This window comes from Triplophysa dalaica, chromosome 4 (genome assembly GCF_015846415.1).
Source record: "Triplophysa dalaica isolate WHDGS20190420 chromosome 4, ASM1584641v1, whole genome shotgun sequence".
Taxonomy (NCBI): domain Eukaryota; kingdom Metazoa; phylum Chordata; class Actinopteri; order Cypriniformes; family Nemacheilidae; genus Triplophysa; species Triplophysa dalaica.
The window spans coordinates 22,332,399-22,353,963 of record NC_079545.1 but is presented as its reverse complement, the minus strand read 5'-3'; the positions used below and the strand labels follow the sequence as shown (position 1 = coordinate 22,353,963).

General features: G+C 37.0%; 2 protein-coding genes across 2 annotated transcripts in view; one reads left to right on the top strand and one right to left on the bottom strand.

The window, feature by feature from the left end:
- Positions 1 to 2,644: 2,644 nt before the first annotated feature.
- Positions 2,645 to 21,565, top strand: part of rxfp2l (relaxin family peptide receptor 2, like) — a 52,147-nt gene continuing 33,226 nt past the window's right edge. Inside the window, exon 1 of the mRNA XM_056746844.1 lies at positions 2,645 to 2,664. The gene's annotated coding sequence lies outside the window, so the exon portion shown is untranslated. The remainder of the gene's footprint in view (positions 2,665 to 21,565) is intronic.
- steep1 (STING1 ER exit protein 1) lies at positions 15,182 to 21,561 on the bottom strand. Its single transcript, XM_056746845.1, has 7 exons — positions 21,335 to 21,561; positions 19,191 to 19,308; positions 19,070 to 19,111; positions 17,058 to 17,202; positions 16,829 to 16,918; positions 16,659 to 16,751; positions 15,182 to 15,417 (listed from the first exon to the last, which is right to left on the bottom strand). Exons 1-7 carry the CDS (start codon positions 21,456 to 21,458, stop codon positions 15,355 to 15,357), a joined length of 675 nt encoding a protein of 224 aa, XP_056602823.1. The 5' UTR covers positions 21,459 to 21,561; the 3' UTR covers positions 15,182 to 15,354.

Here is a 21,565-nt window from a genome sequence, read left to right as displayed (position 1 = left end):
CAAAAGGGAGCCACAATCAGAGGATATGCTTTCTTTTCATTTAGCTTGTTTAATCAAGTCCAGTTAGGAGAGAGACTGAAACCGAGAAATGAAAACAGCAATGTTATGACTTTCATCTACCTCACAAACACACACAGGGTGACGGGTTAGATACATTTGGTAGCATTCCTACAGAAGAGTCTGGTTGTCTCTCCTCTTATCTTTTGGATAACAAACTCTTTTATTATTTTATCAAACTATGCCTTATCAATCTAAGTATGTATCAACTATGTATCTACTTAGACCTCTGTCATAGGAACATAACTTAGAAAATTAGCCAGGGTTTTATTTTTGTCAGCAAAAAGTAACATTTGTAGCGTATTTAGCATTTTTATTATGGTATCATGGTTTAACTACGGTAGTGAAAGTTATTGTGGTAAGTATGGTAGGCCTACTATAGTTAAACCATGGTTTTATTCAGTCGGGATTTTGAAAAAGTATGAAATATGATGCGTGATTCCAAAGAATTATCAAATGTAAAGAGTAAAGAAAGACTACACCTACACAAGCTCCTTGAGCACTTCGGCCAAACATCCAGATGCTTGGACCCGGTTGTCATTGGGATACCCACACTGGTGACATTCCTGCTCGTTTTGCTCATATATTTAGATGTTTGACTGAGCAGCACTATGTGGCAAAGTTCATAAGCTCTAAACAGACCAGGATCAAATGATATAACGCTGTCACCTAGTGGCCATCCAAAAAATAACACCACTAGTATTATATGGATAATTCTGAAAGGACATACTTTTACTTTTGACTTAACTCTTAAACGTGTTCTTGAAAAGCAAGAGATTATGGTTTGTATTAAATTAGCAAAGAAATGTAATTTTACCTATCATGAATATTAATTACGTCATCCAACTTTCGTTTAAGTGCCTTTCAATGATTTGCTGAAAGGTAGACTGCAAAGGTGAGAGGGTCGGGCAGGTGATTAAATAACCAATCACTCCATGAGGAGGGATCGGTTCATTAACATAAAAAAAAGGTTGGACGGTAAAAAACCTCCAGCCATCATCAAGAATTAAATTATTATTATAGAATATTGTTTTGAAATTATTGATTCGAAAGCAGCTTTATAATAATAATGATGTTTGAATAACACAATTGGAGCAGGAACAAAAATATGTGATGATAAAATTGCTTGTAAGTTAGAAATCAAGAATGTACAATGTGGAGGGATATATTTGGGGAATGTACATAGTTATTCATGCCCATGAATAATAATCATGGCAGACTTGTAAACTTGCAATATATTTTTAATAATTTTTATTTTTGATGATGGCCATCTGGCTATGAATTCAGAATGCTGATTAGGTGATTTGCAGTGGTGGAAAGAGTACTGTAAATTTGTGTTTAAGTACAAGTACTGTTACATTGCTGAAATTGTACACATTTACAAGTAAAATATCTGTTAAAAAAGTAATTGAGTAAAAGTAAAAATAAAATTACTCTTCTCAAAAACAATTTAGAGAACTAGTTATTCGTTACTTTTTAGGCAGTGTTTTTAAATGAATTAGGAATAATTATTAATAATCAAATTTGAAGATTTGATGCCCGATGACTCCTGAGATAGGCGCAGGCTCGCCGTGACCCGAGGTAGTTCGGATAAGCGGTAGAAAATGGAATGGAATGGAAAATTTGAAGATTTATATAGAAAAAAGCTACTTTTAACAAAATACATCTTTACTTTACTGATAAAGCATAAAAAACTGGATACAACTCAGACAAAATAACCATTCAATGGGTTGTTCTGTCTTTCTATCTATCATGAGCTCAGTTTTCCAGCTAAAACCATTAATGCAGTTCCAACACTGTTGAATAATCTGTACTAGGCCTCACAATGCAGAAATAAATAAATAAGAGCACCAAATACTGCGTGCAAAAAAATACAAAACATTTGTAACATTAATTGCATTGCATTATTATTAACAGTCATATCTGCAAGAGGAGCAGGCTGATCAATTACTCAACCTCAAGCCATCCAATATGTGTGTAACATAATTTCTTAGGCAGAACAATAGTGATTTTTACCTGGAGTTGTGGACTATAGTTTTTCATGGTTCATGTCTTTAAAAGTTCTAACAATACAAATAGAGGCAACATAAAAGTAATCCCTGCGGCTTCTTCCGATGAATTAACAACGTCTTTTTTAAAGCGGCCCTGCAATGGAGTCATGCATTCTGACTTCTTTACAATGTTAAACGTGCTGTCTTCTCATGCTTAACATGGTCAACTTTTCAAAGAACTGAGTTGGGCGTATTTCGTAGTATTTCTGTGCTCTATGCTTTCCCTCTGCGATCGTACAGGTTTCGGAAAGTTTTTATCGAACAAAAAGAACTGTTTTGTAGCAAATTGTTCTTAGTCCCTTATTGGACAATTCTCCCAGGAAAAGCACGTGGCAGCATGGAGAGCAGCAGAAGGAGCATGCACAGACGTCACTTTCACATTGCAAGAGACAGAGAGAGACCATATGTTCTCGAAGTTCAGGTGTTGGTTTGTTTACTGCACTTGGGTGATGAATGTTATATAAACTCTGGATATAACACTGGATTTTGAGATCATTTGAAACTGATATATGGAGCCGTCCCGGTGCTAAGAGATGCCGGAAATGAACCGCATGCGGTGAGTGAAACTGATGTCTGTGTTTTGTTGACAATGTGCTTTAGTTCAGCAATTAAACCTCCTCTACCGAGTCCAAACAATCACTTCTTATAAATTTTCGCTGTGCTGAGAGAGACTTTTAAAAGGCAACTCGCCGAGAATGTGTTAATCCCATTTCTTTTATCTTGATCGAGACGATCGGGTCCTGCGCTGTAACATTTTAAACAATGAGTGCAGAGTGCTGTGTATAAATTGCTAGACACTTACAACGTTCCAATTATCGTTGTGAATGTACTCTGCCTAGTGGCCATTTTCCAGTATTGAAGTTTGCGCAGTGTTGAGATTTAGATCACATTCATCGTACAGTAGTAGCCTAGTTTCGGTTCACAACATGAACAATCTTTGCGTGTTTATTTATTATCTGTAAGCTTTTATATTATGTGTTAACATAATATTGATTATTGGAAGTTAAACTGTTATCGATATAATGATAATGAAAGAAAGTCCTATCCCATCACATGTACCCATATGCAGATCGCAGTGCACGCGTTTATATGTAGGCTATGCCAAACGAATTAATGTGCAGTTAGTCATTTCATTTCTTTTTTATTGTATGCGAGTTTTACAAAAAAAAAGAGAAAGCTTCACAGAAATAAACATTCTGGAAAGGATAAACTGCTTCGTGTGTTTGTTTGCTAGCAATCTAACTTCTTGAGGGTAGCGCAGTTGCGAGGACTGTACAGTCCGAGTTATTTTAGTGGCGGAGTACTACAAACAGTCAGTGAAGCGGTTCAACAGTCAGTTCCCGTTACGATCCTGGTGAAATATCTCACGGCTATCAGCCAATCAGATTCGAGAACCAGAGAGAACTGATGTGTAATGTAAAATACATGTATTCCAATATCTTCAATTGTTGCGTATACTGAGCTGCAGCAGACACATTTGCAAACAACTTTACTTCCAATTGTGCGAGCTGCCTCTTTAATATCGCGTGGCTATGAACATTTTGCTGCTGATTGGGCTGACATGTTTGACACCAAACAAGAGGAAACACATCTCAAACCCCGTTGCAATGCGCACCGTTTCAAACCGTTTCCAGGAAACATGTCGTTGAACATGCCCCTGGTAATGCACAGTTTGCGAAACCGCTTCGCATGCGTTCCAATCGCATATGTTCCCTACTCGCTTACTGTATTAGGGCAGAGCACTTGATGTTGAGACTTTGGAGAGAGAGGGACAATTTCATCTCATGATATAGCCGTTTGGATGAAACTTGGCGAATGGAGTGGTACAGGAACACAATATTTCTCCATATCTCGGACGAGCCTTCATATTGTGTCCCTTTCTCGGAGTGACCAATGTTTCATACGCGCCCTGACTGCTGCACACATTCGTCCTCTTCCATGATTAGGCTAAATTTTCGGCAGATGTCTTGAAATCTGTGTGACCCAAGTTTTCCATGCACGATTTGAGTGGACGGGACTGATTATTCTCCTTAGCCAATCACATGAAAATTAAACGTATAAATACGACAATGTAAAAGTACACTGTTTTAAAACTACTTAAAAAGTACAATTCCAGAAAAAAGTACTCAATTACAGTAATTTTGAGTATTTGTAATTCGTTACTTTCCACCACTGGTATTTGTCAAAATCTTCTTAAAGAGGCACTACATAGGATTGGCCTCTTTGTCGCCATCTCAGTTTGTAATTGCTAATGCGGGGGTATTTTCTTTACATAAGTTGTGATTCTGCACTGCTCAACTACACGGATAAATGTTGTTTTGAGTCTTGGCCTGTGACAGTGCACCGGTGAGAATCTTCACTGTACCACAGTAGCGCATAATAAACATGAAGTGAATTAATATTTTTTCGAGTGTTGGGTAACTTCCATAGCTGCCGTTTAGGCCGGGAGTCTCCAGTTTTGTAATCTTTCATGGAAAAACGGGCAATGCGAACCGGACAGAAGATCCCCGAACACGGGTCTTAAATGCTGACAAGTACGATCATAAATCATTGTACATTATACAATTATCTATACTATATGTAAAGCCTTGCCATCATACCCGCGATGTAAGTCCATAACTTTGAGAAAAATCATAGGCTTCACTTATCCGTGCTAATTCGCGCCACATGAAATACAGATGTGGGGAGGTAATTTCTAAATCACACGAGGTCCCCAGATCATTCTAATCCCGTGCGAATGATGCTTAAATTTCATCTATCATAATGAATATAAAGAGTGAAAGAACAACCGTTGAAACAGTTACGAAACTAACGTTAAGTTTTTTGTGTTATATATTGAAATATTGAAATGTCTTGTCATGCCTGCATCCGTTTTAAATCCTTTCAGATCACAGAGAATTCAAGCCACCTTTGAAATGCCTTAACAACATTAATTCTTTTTTTGCTCCAATCACATTCACTTTTTCTTGGTAAACTGTCATCAGTTAGTACATTCATGTTTTTCACAGCTGATGAATCCCCACAGGTCAACGCTGCTTGCCGTTTAAAAAAGTAGAAGTAATAAACAATGCATAATAATACTAAAACTTATATAAAATCCTACCCAACAGTTATAATTATGCTACAAATCGCCTGTCACTCGCAGACATGACGAACGTGACGAAATGATATGGTGGTTTTTCTATTATAGTATTGAGTTTTCTTACATAAAATTATACATTTAGTTAGTTATAGGTTTCATGTATTCTTATGAAACAATATTGGGCCTCATGTAAAGTTTGAGCTCTTGAACAACAAACAGCTTATCTTAACTGCACACACACCACAAATAAGTTTTAATAAGGAAGTTTGGTTTGTCGCATAGAGTCAAGGACGCTGGTATCTCTAAACAGTGAGCTCATTTTAACAAAGCTAATGTTATGAGTCTGAACACTTGAACATCTGCACACACACCAAATATCTTTTAACACCAAGACGAACTCCCCACACACTTTTGTAGAGAAGTTTAATTAAATTGCATACAACCAAGGACACTGGGTAGCTCATTATCGCTAAACAATGAGCTCATTTTTCATAAAAACAAGTGTAAATCATGTATCGTCCGATACCCCCGGAAAAGTGTCAAAATAAAGGAGCACTTGTTTTTGAGAGGCTCACGCTACGATTAAATCCTTATATGGTAGGCTGGAACTATGAGCGCAGAGGGATGGGCTAATGAAAAAGTGATGTCATATGAAACCTGATTGGAAGAAGACGATGTCATGCACACATGATTGGTTTAAACTGTGATAAAAACTTGAAAACAATGTATAAATGATGGAGTCAGATATGTATTCGTTGGATCCCTTCAGATGAACTCTGAATATCCCACTTTGCTTGCCCGGGCAAATAAAGTTTAAACTCTTCGCACCTCCCTTGTCTCTGAGATTTCTTTCTGCGGTTGAAGGCCGACTCGCCACAACAATGACCCTTAGATGAAAGACACCAAATAAGGATCTCCGGGTTAGACGACCCAACAGGGCAAATTACAAACCGTTATTGCAAGCTTTCCGTAGTGAATCCTGCAAGGGTAGTGACTCAGTTTTAAACACCGTTCTTTCATGTACTTGCTCAATAATTGGTTTTAGGTCATTTTTACTCAAAATAACTGACTGAGTGCCACTTTAAGTTTGCAGGTTTGTTAACATACACGCAATGATTAAAGATCAAATAGATCAATGAGTAATTAATAAACAGATAAATAAATAAGTTAAATACTTTTTTACTTTTATGCATTTTGTTGACTTTACACCCGCTGAGCATGAACACATCCTCATTAAGAAGAATAGTAAGAACATTCCCACAACCTTGCCTGAAATAAACATTAATTTATTTCCCAAGCAGAGTAGAGACCTACAAGGGTTTTTTGTTTTTTAATATGTAACAGACTTGTTTCAACATCTAAAGAATTTTTGCACTGCGATGAAGCGTGACTAGATGGCATGAAAGTCTTCTGCTGTGTGCACCTGGCTTGTTCAGGTTTTAACAAAAAACTTTAGGTGCCAAGAAGATAATGTTTACCATGCAGGGCTCGACATAAAGGACTGCCCGTGGCCCGGGGCCAGTTGAGAGAACCGTCACTTGTCCGATCGGGCCAGTGCTGTTTAGTCATGGGAAATTATAATTTGTTTATAATAAAGTATAATAAAGTTTATAAGACTTAAATATTTCCAGGAAGACGCAAAAGAGTACTGACAATGCACAAAATACTGAACTGAGTTCTCTTTCATGTCTTCTTGCTCTTAATCAGACATATCGACACAAAATTCTGCCAAAATGCCAATATTATGCCTTGTGTCCTCCAGAGGTCTCATCCTCTAAGGATGCGGTACACTGAGTATCTTGCCTTTTCCAACGTAAGTAAGCATCCCTATGCCCTACTCCCTTCGGAGGGCTGAGCCCTTGAAGTGAACTGTTGGAGGGAGGTCTATATGGCAGTTCTGTCTCTCATGTATGCGTTTGAAACTCCCTTCACAAAGGGAATGACTTGCCAAATGTTACCTTTACAACACTGCACGTGCTTTCTGAATCCAGCGCTCGTTTGTTGAAAATAAACAACATATAAGATCCGTGCATCTCTTAAAGGGGCAGCAGTATAATAAATATCTCAGTAGTATTCATCAAACAACAAAGAACGAAGACAAAAAACACTCACTGCTCTTCACTGATTCACTGATTAAATTTGAACTTTAGTGAGGTTTAATCAATATTATATTTAATACAATGAAGACTATAAAGTATTTATATTATTAAATATTTGTAGCCTACCTGATAACTACTCTTATTAGACCAACCTAAAACACCTTAAAGGCACTGATTACTTGTATGTTTGCTTTATTACATTTATCTGTGCTATTGCACATACTTTGATCTTATTTTATTACTTACTGATTAGTTGTCTACAACAATATTTGAAATGTTGAGGTATAGGCTAATAGTTGTATGGTGTCATACCCTTATTTATTAAGATTACATAGGTAGAAAACAAATAACTAGATATTACTGAGTACCGTGTGGCCAGTGAAAGAAAAGATTGGCAGGGGCAGTAGAAAAAAATCCATATTGACCCCTGCCATGTACAATTCAACATACATGCTTTGCAATTTATTAGTTTACCACTAATGTTTTTTCAATGTGCTTACAATCATGCCTACAAGAAAGAGAAATAGAAATATGTAAAACTTGAAAACTCTGAAACATTTAATGAAGCCAGAGACACCTATCTAATAGTCTTTTTGGGAAGGCCATTAAGAGGTCTTTTGGAGTAGTCACTACCTGTTTTTGCTGCCTGTGCTATTTTTCTGAATATGAAATGTCTGCAGGAGTCCTCACGAGTGTAGTTAAACTGGCAAAATACCTTGTTGGGACACAACAGCTTCATAAAGAGACTGCTAAGTCCCAGTTTACAACTCAACACCCGTCCAAGTTGATCAGCACAAATGGTGGGTGAGACAGATTGCCTATTAGTCAAATTAACCTGTTTATAGTGAAAACTTGTATTTCATCAAGGGGATTATCTCTGATCTCTAGATCTGCTACTACTAATGTCAAGCATCTAAATATTTGTCTTGTGAATGTGATGTACAGTCTGATCCAAAAATCTGACACCACGACCAAAAAAACTTCTATTATGATTTTTTTCAGTACAAATTAAAGTATTGTAATAATTTGAGTAAAACATAAAAAATCTAATAGAACAAAATTCACTTGTACATTTTATGTCCTTTTTTAAGTGTGACTTTTTACATTACCACTTAATTTTCTTATTTTATTAGTGACCTAGAAATATTGTGGAATCTTGAACATCTCATATTTTTATGCAAATCTTTTTTTTTCTATTTCTGGTGACTATAATGTTTGTGCTTTTCCAAAAATAGTTTGTGAATAAACGGTTGTGGTGTAAACTGCGGTGATAATGTTTTAAAGTAGTTAAGTAAGTGCTCATATTCCTGACACACATAATACATTATGCTTTATATCAGGCACATTAAATGATTTCTTACTACCTTTTTAATTTGGCCCAGATCACAATTGGATCATTAACCTTTATCACTACCTAAATTAAGTGCTGTTCATTGAATCTCCCAAAACATATGTTAATACCAGGTGCTTTTTAAACAATGCTCTCTCAGACTTTTGAACATATAAGACACAGACATACACATTCTTCAAAAAGCTGCTCTCATTAAAACTGCACTAGTTAGAAATGATTTAACAATTATAACATTTTTATTATAACAAATTATAACAAGTTAACTACCCATAGTCTACCCAAAACAATTTACTGTCGCTATACTGTACCCTGTAAAACTTTGCTGTAGTTTTGCAACCGGTTTGCCAGTAATTTACTGTAGATTTAATTTTCAATTTAGTTTTAAACATAAACTTACCTATTTCTTATATTTTCTTTCATGAAACAAGACTTGATATCTTAGGTCACTTTTCTTGTTGTGCTAATACAAGTCTCTTCTTCCTCATTTTGGATCTCAAAAGTCAAAGAGTTTTAATTTTGGTCAAACCAAAGTTTAACTCAAATTGAAAATAGTAGTAATAGGAAAGTAACTAAATCTACAGAGAGTCGCTGGCAAACCTGCTGCGAAACTTCAGGAACGTTTTACAGTGTAGGTTATTTTAACATTAAACACAGTTAAAAGTCGCGACAGAGTGAAAGCCAGTAGACATTTTAGCTCTTTGAATAAAACAAATGTATATGATCAGAAAGAGTCACTTACAGGTCAGCTCAGTAATAAGCTGTGTTCCTGTAACTCTGTTGATGCTACTTCACCATTAATAACGTAAAGTTTGAGGGTTTGATTTCAGGGAACACACAAACTGATAAAGACGTGACTGAATGCACTACAGTTGCTTTGGATAAAAGCGTCTAATGTACACTACAGATTCCCTGTACAAGAGTGAAATTATTGTGCATTTCATTGTGATGCACACTAGAGGGCGCACACATCATTTGAGAAATAAACCAGAGGAGGAAATGCCAACGTGCAAACTGGATAAAAGGAAATTGAATGAATTGGACACAGTTTTTGTTGTTTTTAATAAATGTAAATTAACTTCCAAGAATACAACTGCAGATCCTGAAAGTTATGCTACAATTCACTTCTTTTGTATGGACACAAACCAATGCAAATGAAGGAGGACCAGTTACCAACATTCTTCAAAATATCTTCTTTTTTGTTCTGTGGAAGAAATAAGTCAAACAGGTCAGAATTGAGAAGAGGGCGAGTAAATGATGACAGAATTTTTTGGGGGGGGTTACGATTCCCTGTATTAAGTTATTAACTTACATAGTTTTTCCTCTTTCAAAAAATGATGCTTCACAATCAGTCACTAAATAAACAAGAAGCAACGCTGTGAACACTGCTTTTTTAATCTGGGATGAAACTCAGACTGGATACAAGATCTAGGTACAATTTCGGTTAATAAAGACAGGATATGGGTTGGGATTGATGACAGCATACATGTTTTGATTATAAGGGTGAAAAAATCACTACATTTTCATGCTTGGATTTTTTATTTAAATTCGATTATCATTTAGCCCAGCATTTCATGTAACATTTGAAGAATTACAAACAACTTTCATTGTTTTTAAAAAGAGTTTGAAGTTCATAAGAATTTCTTAATAATCAGTGACTAAACTTTGAGAGAAAAGCTTCGTCTAGCTATCTAGGCTATGTGTCTCTCATACAAATCTGACTGTTCTCACTCTCTTTCCTTGAGAGGATTTTACCATGAGAATCTGATCTCTACCCGACCACAGTAAAGTAAGCCCCTGCCCACCAAAAGACTCCATCACACACACAAGAGCATGGATTACTGCAGTCAGAAGCTTGCTGTCTGAGGGAACATTCACATTGGCATGAGGATAAAGCAAATAGAAGATAAGGCATAACAGTCAGGTGAAAGCAGTAAATGAATTAAGCACCAAAATGTATAAAATGCATTAAAGAGATTATTTTATATTGCACTCATAGGCCCCAGATCTGTGACTGAGAACTGTGATATGCACATAAACATCTCTCCAAAGCCAGCAAACCCTGAGGAATCTTTTCTCACTTTGTCAACACTCAATCAGTCCCACACCATGCTTACACCTGCTACAACACCCCCGTCACCAACACACACATCACTGCCAATGAGAACCTCAAGGACTTCCTGTAAACTTTTAAAGACCCTTGACATTCAGGAAATTCGGCCTTTCCACTCCCATAACACTGGCGCCCTCACGCATATTGTTGACTCATATCACACATTGTGAAAACTCCACATCTGCATTGAATAGACTCTGTGGAACTCTAAGAACCTTTTTTTATAGTAACTGATTTTTTATAAAAAATTAAGACAGTCAGAAACGCTTGGACTGGAGGAGCTGTGGAAGATCGGCTATGAGTGTGTATTGATTCACACAAAAATGAAAATTCGGACATAATTTGCACAAAAGATAATTGCGCAATTCCAGCGTTATTCAATTCAATTCAAGTTTATTTATATTGCGCTTTTCACAATGTGCATTGTTCTAAAGCAGCTTTACAGGGGCAAACAGAAAAACAGAAAAGGTAAAACACAGCACAGTACATGGTGTTTATAGAACAAGCAAGATCATTCTAAAAAATAATATTTAATTAATAAATAAATAAATGCAGTCTCCCGGTGAGCAACCCAACACTGCCCTGCTGTGGCGGTGAACCCAAACTCCAATGATTGATTAATGGAGTAATAAAACCTCGGGAGAAACCAGTCTCAGGCGGGAGGGCCAGATCCCCTCTGACGTGTCATAGCTGCACTCAGTGACCCCGACCAAAAGCCACCTAGCAAATATCCACGAGGAAGAGGGAGAGCCCACCATCTGCAACTCAGGAAGTCCCACTCACCGAAAACCGTGCAGGTTGAACCAGGTCCCACTCCACGATCGACACCAGAAAACAGAGGAACAACGTGGGAAAATAGTAATGGCATGTTGTAGCTTTATTCTTCTGTTGTCCGACATTGACCACAAAACAAGGCCAACGGGACCCACACAGCCCCAGCAGATGAATCCCCACAACCAACGAGCCCCCTCACTCCCCACAAACACCCACCCAACAACCTGCAATCAGGGCCACTGAATGCAGCTATAACATCAAACTGCTGACATGTGATGTAAGTTTAGCATTAAATACCAAGTTTAACTTCAGCATTAATGTGACAAGTAGTCTGTCTTTGCTCTTGGTTGGGGATGTAGTGGTCTGAGCTGGGATGGTCCGATGCTCGTATTTCTCTTGGGTGGTGGTGGAATTGCCTTAGATGGAGCTGGGATGGTCAGTCAGTCTGCAGGTGTAGCTGGCGTAATCTTTAGGTGGGGATATATCGATCATCTGGACCTGGTGGAATTTCTGGGCATCCCGAGGCGAAGGAAGAAGGAGAATAATTAGTGTAGCTGCTGTTCATTAACTATGCATTAAGTGAAAGCTTGGCTGAAAAGATGTGTCTTTAATCTAGATTTAAATTGGGAGAGTGTGTCTGACCCTTGAATAGTATCAGGAAGGCTATTCCAGAGTTTAGGTGCTGCGTATGAGAAAGCTCAACCCCCTTTAGTGGATTTAGCTATCCTAGGTGTCATCAAAAGTCCTGAGTTTTGAGATCGTAGAGAGCATGATGGGTTGTAATGTGATAAAAGCTCAGTTAAGTAAGTAGGGGCTAAACCATTTAAAGCTTTGTAAGTAATAAAATAATTTTAAAATCAATACGATACTTAATGGGTAGCCAGTGAAGCGATGATAAAACTGGGGTAATGGGATCGTATTTTCTTGACCTGGTAAGAACTCTGGCAGCTGCATTCTGAACTAACTGTAGTTTGTTTATTGATGATACAGGACAACCACTAAGTAGAGCATTACAATAGTCAAGCCGTGAGGTCACAAATGCATGAATAAGCTTGTCTGTGTCAGCAACACATCAAATATTTTCGTAATTTGGCAACATTTCTAAGGTGGAAGAAGGCTGTTTTTGTGATATTTGAGATGAGATTTAAATCCACTTATAAGGGAATATGTAGCATTATGGATGTGACAACCCTGAAAATAGCACTTACCTGACTATGAAAAATCATGCAGTAAAAATAAAACTAATGCTTTACAAATTTGAAGAGAGATCTCACATTAGTATTTGAACCACCAAATGTTAAAATCTGTGCTGTTGCCATAGTAAAAACTGCTGGTAAAAACTTTCTTTTTTCAAGGTAAGGTTGACATTTTCACCGGAATTGCCAAATTGGTAACTGAACAATGGCAGTACCCATTCACTTCTATTGTATGGCAACAAAACCAATGTAAGTCAATGGGTACCAAGATTGTTCATGTACCAACATTCTTTAAAATATTTTCTTTTGTGTCCTACAGTAGAAAGAAAGTCATACATATTTGAAATGACAAGAGGGTGAGTAAATGCTGAAAGAATTTTATTTTTTTGTGAACTATTACTTTAAGTGGATGAGAATCTTTCACCACCAACATTCAGGAGAGTGAAATACTGAGAAAGTAAATCAAATCATACAGACTATTTCCTACTGTTACCAGTAATTTAGGAACATTTGAGAAACATCTCTGAGGATAACCTGGAGTCTTACAGTGATTTTCCTCACAGTTACTCCAAATGAACAATTTATCATCCTTTGTGGGATGCATGGCAAGTCTGGATCCACCTGGGATTCATCTGTGTGCACCTCTGATTTGAAAAGTATGCTTGATAATGAGCGTAGTAAAAATACATTTGCATGTATGAGCATAGACATTTAAGCTAATATATCTACGGTAATGTATTATTATGATAAACGGAAAGACAGCACACAATAAAGAGTTGAAAACCCAGAACTTTCTCATCCAGTCAAAAGGCTGCAGCTGAGTCCTCCATTGGTCAATTATCAATGGTCTGGTATGATGCCTGGCCAGCATGAGAAGCGATTAACTGCACCTGTGCAAGAACAATACCACACTCGGGTCTGTGCAGGTGTGAAATAATGCTCACAGACATTTATCACAGACCTCTCAATATGACAGAGAAACACTGGCCCAAACGTGCAAACACAGATCCGTCTTCATGACATCATTCTCCAGAGGTTCCATTATATCTGTCTCCCTCCACATGGCAACAGGTGGGTGACAAACTAAATATCAGGAATGCAAAATAGTCATCCACGCACACACAAACACACACTAAAAGAAATAATTGGTAAGGCTGCAACAGAGCAAATTTTGAGAATATGTTAAGTAAAATAAAAATACAAGTCTCTCTCGCTCTCTCTCTGATACACACATAAACACACACGCCTGTAAATACACACACACAGGAACCTAGATGTTACACCATGCCATCACACAGTTTTACTTTTTTACAACCAGATGGCAAAATCTCCTTTTCAAAGATTCTATTTTAACAGCCTGGTATCTCTTTTAACTTAAAACACTGCATTAATTAAAAAAATATATATATTTAAAAAATATTTGACAAAATTGAAATAAATTGTATTGTTTACAATGGGGAGAAAAATGGATAATAATTATAAGCTAAATTTTAATTATCTCAAAATAAGAAATAAGAAATACTTTGAACAAAAAAAATCCATAAAGTTTCCTGCAAAAAGTAACAGGAGGCAATTGTGACCACAAAGGAGCCAAGTATGACCCCTAAATGAAGAGGCCCAGTAAACTGAATGAAATAATAATTACAAAATATTTGTATTAAGTGTTTTGATTATTCACTATCCATTCCTTATTTTGTTAGATATCTTATTAGGTAACAAAAAGGCTTTCCATGTGTTCCCTTAATAACAACATTTTAATATTTGATTGTAAATCATAATGCAAAACTTGGTACTTATCAAACCAAAAATATCTAAAAGTTGAAAAAATGTACGAAAAGTTGAAAACAAATTTGTCTGAGATGTACATTAAAATCCACAAATCCTAAATCAACAACTAGGGAATTTCACAAACTATACTATAGGGCTATACTGGAACCCAGTGGTTACTCCATTAAACATGCCACTACACGTTTTTGCTTTTTTATTCAACCAGAATCTCTTTAAAAAAAGGGATTTTAATAGTCTGGTCTCTGTTATAACCTAAAATAATGCTTCAATTGAATTTCTTTTTAAATAATATATCAAATTTTTTTATTGGTTTCAGTTGGTAAAAATAGGTATTCGTTATTGCATAAATATTAATAAGTACCATTAAATTCTCCAAAAATGCTAAATAGAAAGAAACATTTTTAAAAAAAATGAATTGCATACATTATAATTTTAATATAATGAAAATATTTTTTTAAGGTTTCAGTCACATTTGACTGCAAAGGAGCCAAGTGTGACCCCTAAATGAAGGTTAATACGATTAATTCATTTAAAATAAATAAAAATTAAACTACAAAATAAATCCAACTGTTATATTATAACCAATCACAGACCCGAAGTTACTTTGGGCCAGGGGCAAGCGTCCGATGAAACAGTCTACAGACATCTTTGCACGTATGACATCACACAAAAGTAATTCTGGAAGCAGAGTGTTTATTCAATTGTTTTTACTTAAGATTCAAACATTTTAACAAGAAAAGTAATAAAAAATACACAAAATAACCCATGGCCCCTTCACGCACCCTATTGCACAAATACTGCCACATACATACATCAAAACTCATTTGCTCTCTCATACACACAGATTTATTTGAATTGGTTGTCAATGAGGGTTCCCTTCATCTTGGCCTTCTTAGCTTCAAGTTCAGCCTGTGGAGAGAGACCAAGAACATTTTGAAAAACAAACACCCACTTAACAATTTTCACATTCATACTGATCTTACGTTATCCCATCATCAAACTATCACCATAGCTTTGGAAACAACAATATTGACATTTTCTATATTTTAAAGACAATGTACACACTGCACTGTAATCCACGGTTGTTCATAATTCACTTTTTTTACTGATAAACAAAACACATTAACAGTCTTTCTGTTTTGCAGTGCACCCAAGTCTTGAATGAGCTTAGGAGTTTTTTTAAGTGTATATAAAGACTAAATAAGCCAAACTTTACACAAACTCAGCATGTCCTCCTGCAGTCTTAAACGTGCCTACATATCCATAATTTTCTCCATTCTGCTCAGCTGCAGTAACGGTAGCTTGTCTAGAAGTTCCGACAGCCCAATAGTTATTAAGGTTTTCTTAGTTGTAGTGTTCTGTAAACTGTATAGATGTCTGACCTTTGGCACCATTTGAACCAGAAATTAGCATCCGGGTGATCTGATCAAAAATGGTCAATCCTTCATACATAGCCTGATCTGAGACACATTGGGCCTTTTTCAATCTACATTGTGGTCGTGGACACAAGGTTGTCAAAGGTCATGCATGTCTGCATCATCAAATACTGTACACTTCAAAATTCACATTACTGGTAAGTATTAAACACAATCAGTTACAGTATGTCTTAGGTGATACAGACATGTAGATCATGTGTAATGTGAAGATATTGGGGTCTGCATAACAGACCTGCTACGGTCTATTGTGTCAATAATGTTAATAAATTAGCATTGACAAAAAAAGTTAGAAGACACCAACTCTGAATTTAGAACAAATATGTCCAAACATAGGTGACTCAATAATTCGAGGTATGGAGACAGCAGTATGGCTTGGGTAGCCACTGGATATCAGCTCACCTAACACAGATGTTGGTAACGGCTCAGATTGACCTGGCTTGTTCCCATATATATGCGTGGAACGATACAATGTTTGTTCAGTAGGTGTATGTACTCTGGTGTTTACTTATCTCCACAGTTCTCTATACTTTGATAGTAAATGTATATATCAACTGTTAATAAGATTTTAAAAGTGTGTGTGTGTGTGTGTGTGAAGGATCTCTGTCATCTTTAATTCCGAGTGTACTCGTGGTTACATTCTTAAAGTTTCAATCTGCAAAGCATGAATACACACATGGCATACTCTCATCTCACTGTGTGTGTATGCGTTCATACCAGTTCTTGTAGTCTTCTCTTGCTCATTCCCTTCCTCTCCAGCTGCTTTTCAATCACTTTGGCATTCTGGGCATAAGAGTCCGCCACCTCCCGCTGTAGGACAAACCAATCACAATCAATGACAGCTCTTTAACAAAGAGACATGATGCAAGTGATGAGCAGAAACTTACGGCTTCAATCTCCTCCTCTTCTTCATCGATGGTCGAGACAGTAACAGAGCTGAACTTGCCCATGTCTTTGGTGCGCTTCGTCATCATAACCTACAACACACATTTTATTTATACTTCAAACGTCTCATTACTTTATTAGGTGCATTCAACTTATCTTTTTAGCCTTATGAATGAGCACTCCTTAACATGCACAAGCTCCTGTCATTTCCAGATTCCCCAAACATCTTACCCTGACTTTCTTGGGCGCCTCTTGTTTCTGACTGTATACATTTGTGTTGCCAAAGCTCTGGCCAAACTTCACCAGTGCTCCATCCACAATGAACGTTACTGGATTACTTTTCATAAGATGCTGATAAAACAACAGCAAACCACACCTACATAAAACACACAAAAAAATTGTTAAAAATTCTCTATAACAGGAACTTCCTTCAGTGCTGATAAAGGAGAACATTGAGATCAGCTGACTCAAGACAGGAATCAAACTGACTAAGGATACTGAGATCACACGTACAGTGAGGGAAATAATCATTTGATCCCTGCTGATTTTGTAAGTTTGCCTAGTTACAAAGAAATGAAGGGTCTATCATTTTTATGGTAGGTTTATTTAGACTGATGGCGGCAAAAATAAAAATAAATGAGGGGAAAAAATGTATATAAAGGTTATAAATAGATATGCATTTTAGTCAGTGAAATATGTATTTGATTCCCTAGCAAAACATAACTTTGTATTCGGTGGAGAAACCCTTGTTGGCAAGCACAGAAGTAAAACATTTCTGATAGCTGGTCACCAGGTTTGCACATGTGTCAGGATACATTTTAGTTCACTCCTCTGTAAATCTTTAAGGTCACTTGGCTGTCGCTCACCACATTGGAGTTTAGCCTCCTTCACAGATGTTCTATAGGACTAGGGTCTAGAGACCTTGGCTAAATGTTTTGGGTCTTCGTCATGTTTTAGGAACATCAACCCATATTCAGCGATCTAGTTAAGGGGAGGAGGCTCTTGCCCAATATTTTACAGAACACTGGCCCGTCCCTTTACCCCTCAATGCGGTGAAGTCATCCTATACCCGTAGTAGAGAAAAAGCCCTAAAGCATAATGTTTCCAACACTGTGCTTCTCTGCAGGGATGGTTTGTCTTGGGGTCATAGTCAACATTTCTCTCCCTCCAAAAACACGAGTCAAGTTTGGTCTCACTTTCCCCAAACCTTTTTTGAATCATCTTGATGTTAATTGTCAAACTTCAGACGAGCCATGCGGGCCTTCTTGGGCAGGAGGACCTTCCGGGTGCTTCAGGATTTCAATCTATTGTGGCATTGCGTCTTACCAATGGTTTGCTTGCTAAGTGTGGTCCCAACTGTGTTGAAATCATTAACAAGCTTCTTCCGTGTAGTTCTGGGATGATCTTTAACCTTTCTCATGATCATCTTAGTACTCCATTTGGGAAATCTAGCAGGGAGCTCCAGACCAGGGCAATTGATAGTTATTTAGGATTTCTTCTATTTCCGAAAAAATCACAACAACAGTTGTCTCCTTCTCACCAAGCTTCTGTCTGTAGCCTATTCAAGGTTTGTGCAGGTCTACAATCTTGTCCATGATGTCATTTGAAACCTATTTGATCTCGACCATGCTGGTGGAGAGGTTGAAATGGAAGATACAGATTCTGTAGGCAGGCATCTTTTATATACATAAAAAGCTGATTTAGGATTACTTTCTTAAAGTGACAGGACTAATCTCTGGTCCATATAGGTATATAACCAATCTGTGGAGCCAGAATTCTTGCTAGATGGTAGGGGATCAAATACTTATTTCACTGACTGAAATGCAAATCAATTTATGACCTTTATATAATTTTTCCCTGATTTTTTTGGTTGATATTCGGTTTCTATCAGTTAAAATAAACCTACCATAGAAATGATAAACCCTTCATTTCTTTGTTAGCAAAGAAAAATCAGTAGGGGATCAAATAATTATTTCCCTCTCTGTTAACAGCTTCTGCAAGCAGGACACCTCCTTCACCACAATCTTTCACTAAGCTTCGACATCAACCACCTGGCCACAGCAATACCTACTTGTCATTGTGACAAGGGGAAGCTCAGCCCTGCAGCCCAACAGGATGAAGGACTGGCTGTTCTTGTTACATGCTTACAAGTGCATGCTCATCTATCAAGAGATATTAGGCCAAACGGCCATTGATTACTTATGCCAACAACAAGCGGTGCACATTGTGCGTATCTCACTTACTTTCCACATTTTTTGCGAATCTGCCTTTCAATGCCCTCCGACCTGCAGGCAGAAACATTAAGTGGTTGGTGAATTTGAAACAATCGTGTAATGTAAAACTTAAACCTATATTTAGACGCACCTTTTTAAGTACACAGTCTCATCTTCGTCCACCTTGCAGAACTTGTGGGCATGTTTAGCTGCATCAATCACTCTGGCTTTGTCCCGTGGTCTCATGGGTAATTTCTCAAGTTGACAGTCTATAAAGGGACACAGGGTTTTAATGATCTCTCTTTTATTCTAACAAGTACAGAAGTCATGCTGAGTAGTACTGTCAATCGATTAAAAAATATATTAAATTAATTAATCGTGATTAATCGCACATAACATCAATGTTTTAAATATACTTTTACATCCTAATATTTCACTTTATTAAAATTTTTCCTTTATTTTACCTTTTTTTTTGGCCTATAAACATTGAAATACAGTTTAACTGCGAGCTAGGAAATATATAGAACATGTACAGAAGTTGAATTAAGTTCTCAAATACTTAAGTCTTTAATGCTAAATGAAATACAGAATTAAAGCAAAAAACACATTGATTTCCTCTTTTCTTTTGTTCTTCAATTACCATTAATGATAGGAGTCTATCTATACTGAGCGCGCCAAAGCAACTGTTTCAAATCGCCCTTAATTAGTTTAAAGGCCTCTACATGAATAAGAGCGTAATACAAAATAAACGGATGCTGCGTTAATTGCGTTAAATATTTTAACGTGTTTATCTGAAAAAAATGTATCGCATGCGTTAACGTTGACAGCCGTACTTAAAAGGGAATATGAACTTGTTTTCAGTATTTGAGGTCTGATAATATACGGAGCATCTTTTCTGCCATTTTCACCTGTTTCTCTCGGCAAATAAATGCAAATAGAATCAAAATTTAGAAATAAATTTAGTTAAAAAGTAGTTAAAAATGTTCATGTTACCTAAACACATACCTATTATTTGCAAATTCAGAAAAACTGAAATGGTGCTTTGAAAAGGTCAAAACAAAATTCTGCAGCTGTATATATTGATCAGTAATTGATAAATATAGTTGACCAAAACATTGGTCGTTATTGAGGAATAAACCTCCCACGGACCCAATACAAGAGGGTAAAATTTGGAATTTATTACTTTATGTTGAGATGTAAATTTGGCCTAAACTTAAACTTTGAAATGATTAATCTATATGACACTTACTTTCAATTATGATTGATAAAAATAGCATACAGAGCACTTCTAATCAAACTCATTTAGTTCTCACAGTGGGAAACCACATGCATAACACCATAAGAATAAAAGGCAGAACAGCAGCTGTTAATTACATGTTCTGATTATATTTCAAGTCAATTATTTTTCACAATCTTGCTGAAGCGAATAAATGAGTGAGAATTTCAAGAAGCTTACAACTGTGCTGGAACAAAAAGAGTCTCAAGGCAACCCAAGCCACTAATTAATGACACGTCATGATTCTACACCAATCTAACCGTAATTGGGATTTCAGGAAATCATACTGTGAGATTTTTAAACGAGCAAATCACATTTTGTTTTCAGGAGTACATGATGATATAACACTGCTAATTTGAACTCTGTGGACCGAGATCTTTTAAGAACTAGGTGTAAATTAGTAGGGTTGTTCACGTGCAGTAATGTCAAGGACTCAAGTGGTCCAGAACTTTGAGCACTAGGCAACACCACGTCAAATTATGTATATTACACCAGTCTTGCCCTTCACTTACTGCATCATGTTATTATGTCAAGAACAGACATTTTCTGAAATCCTTCTCGACTGTTGTCTATCCATGTGACATTTAGACGGATCCCTGAACACTTTCAAAAGACTATGGAGAACTCACAGACATGGCACATGTAGGCTTATATCACGTCTCCAGAGGACAACACATTTTCGAGCATCAGGGGTCTAAACTGACACCGGATAAGTGATGCTGATCGGGTCACAATGTGGTGTGAAAGATCGGTCCCACTCCTCTAAAAGGGTTTCCCTGTTCACACGCTCCGTTACGTAAAAAGTGAGAACGCGGTGAGGTCAGAGGACTAATGCAATGATTTACAAACTTAGCATGAATAATAACTTACAAACAATAGTTTATAGCGTCGTTAGCAGTTTATAATATATGGTCAATTCTTTGTTTTCCTAAAAGCGTTTGGACTATGAAACAGAGCGGAAAATGCAACAACGGGGTTCGTTTTGGACGTCGTTCGAGACTTGTGATGTCACTACTTACCTAAAACCAGAACCATCTGTCCACACAGACAGTAGTACACGTGCAGGGGTTTCTCCCCGTCATCATACTCCTCCCGGTCACGGGTGTCCGAGCACACCACACTCCGAGACACGACTTTCGGCATATTTGATATCCGTTTACTTTTCTAAAAAGGCGGAATGTGATATCTCTGTCGACGCTTGTTTACGCTTTTTACTGTCCTGCTGCTGTCGCTTTGTGATGACGTAGTTC

Coding starts and splice junctions, on each gene's coding strand:
- steep1 (XM_056746845.1), bottom strand. CDS start 21,458: ATGCCGAAAGTCGTGTCTCGGAGTGTGGTGTGCTCGGACACCCGTGAC. Junction 19,112..19,190: donor GAGACTGTGTACTTAAAAAG/GTGCGTCTAAAT, acceptor TTCTGCCTGCAG/GTCGGAGGGCATTGAAAGGC. Junction 16,919..17,057: donor AGGCGCCCAAGAAAGTCAGG/GTAAGATGTTTG, acceptor TGTGTGTTGTAG/GTTATGATGACGAAGCGCAC.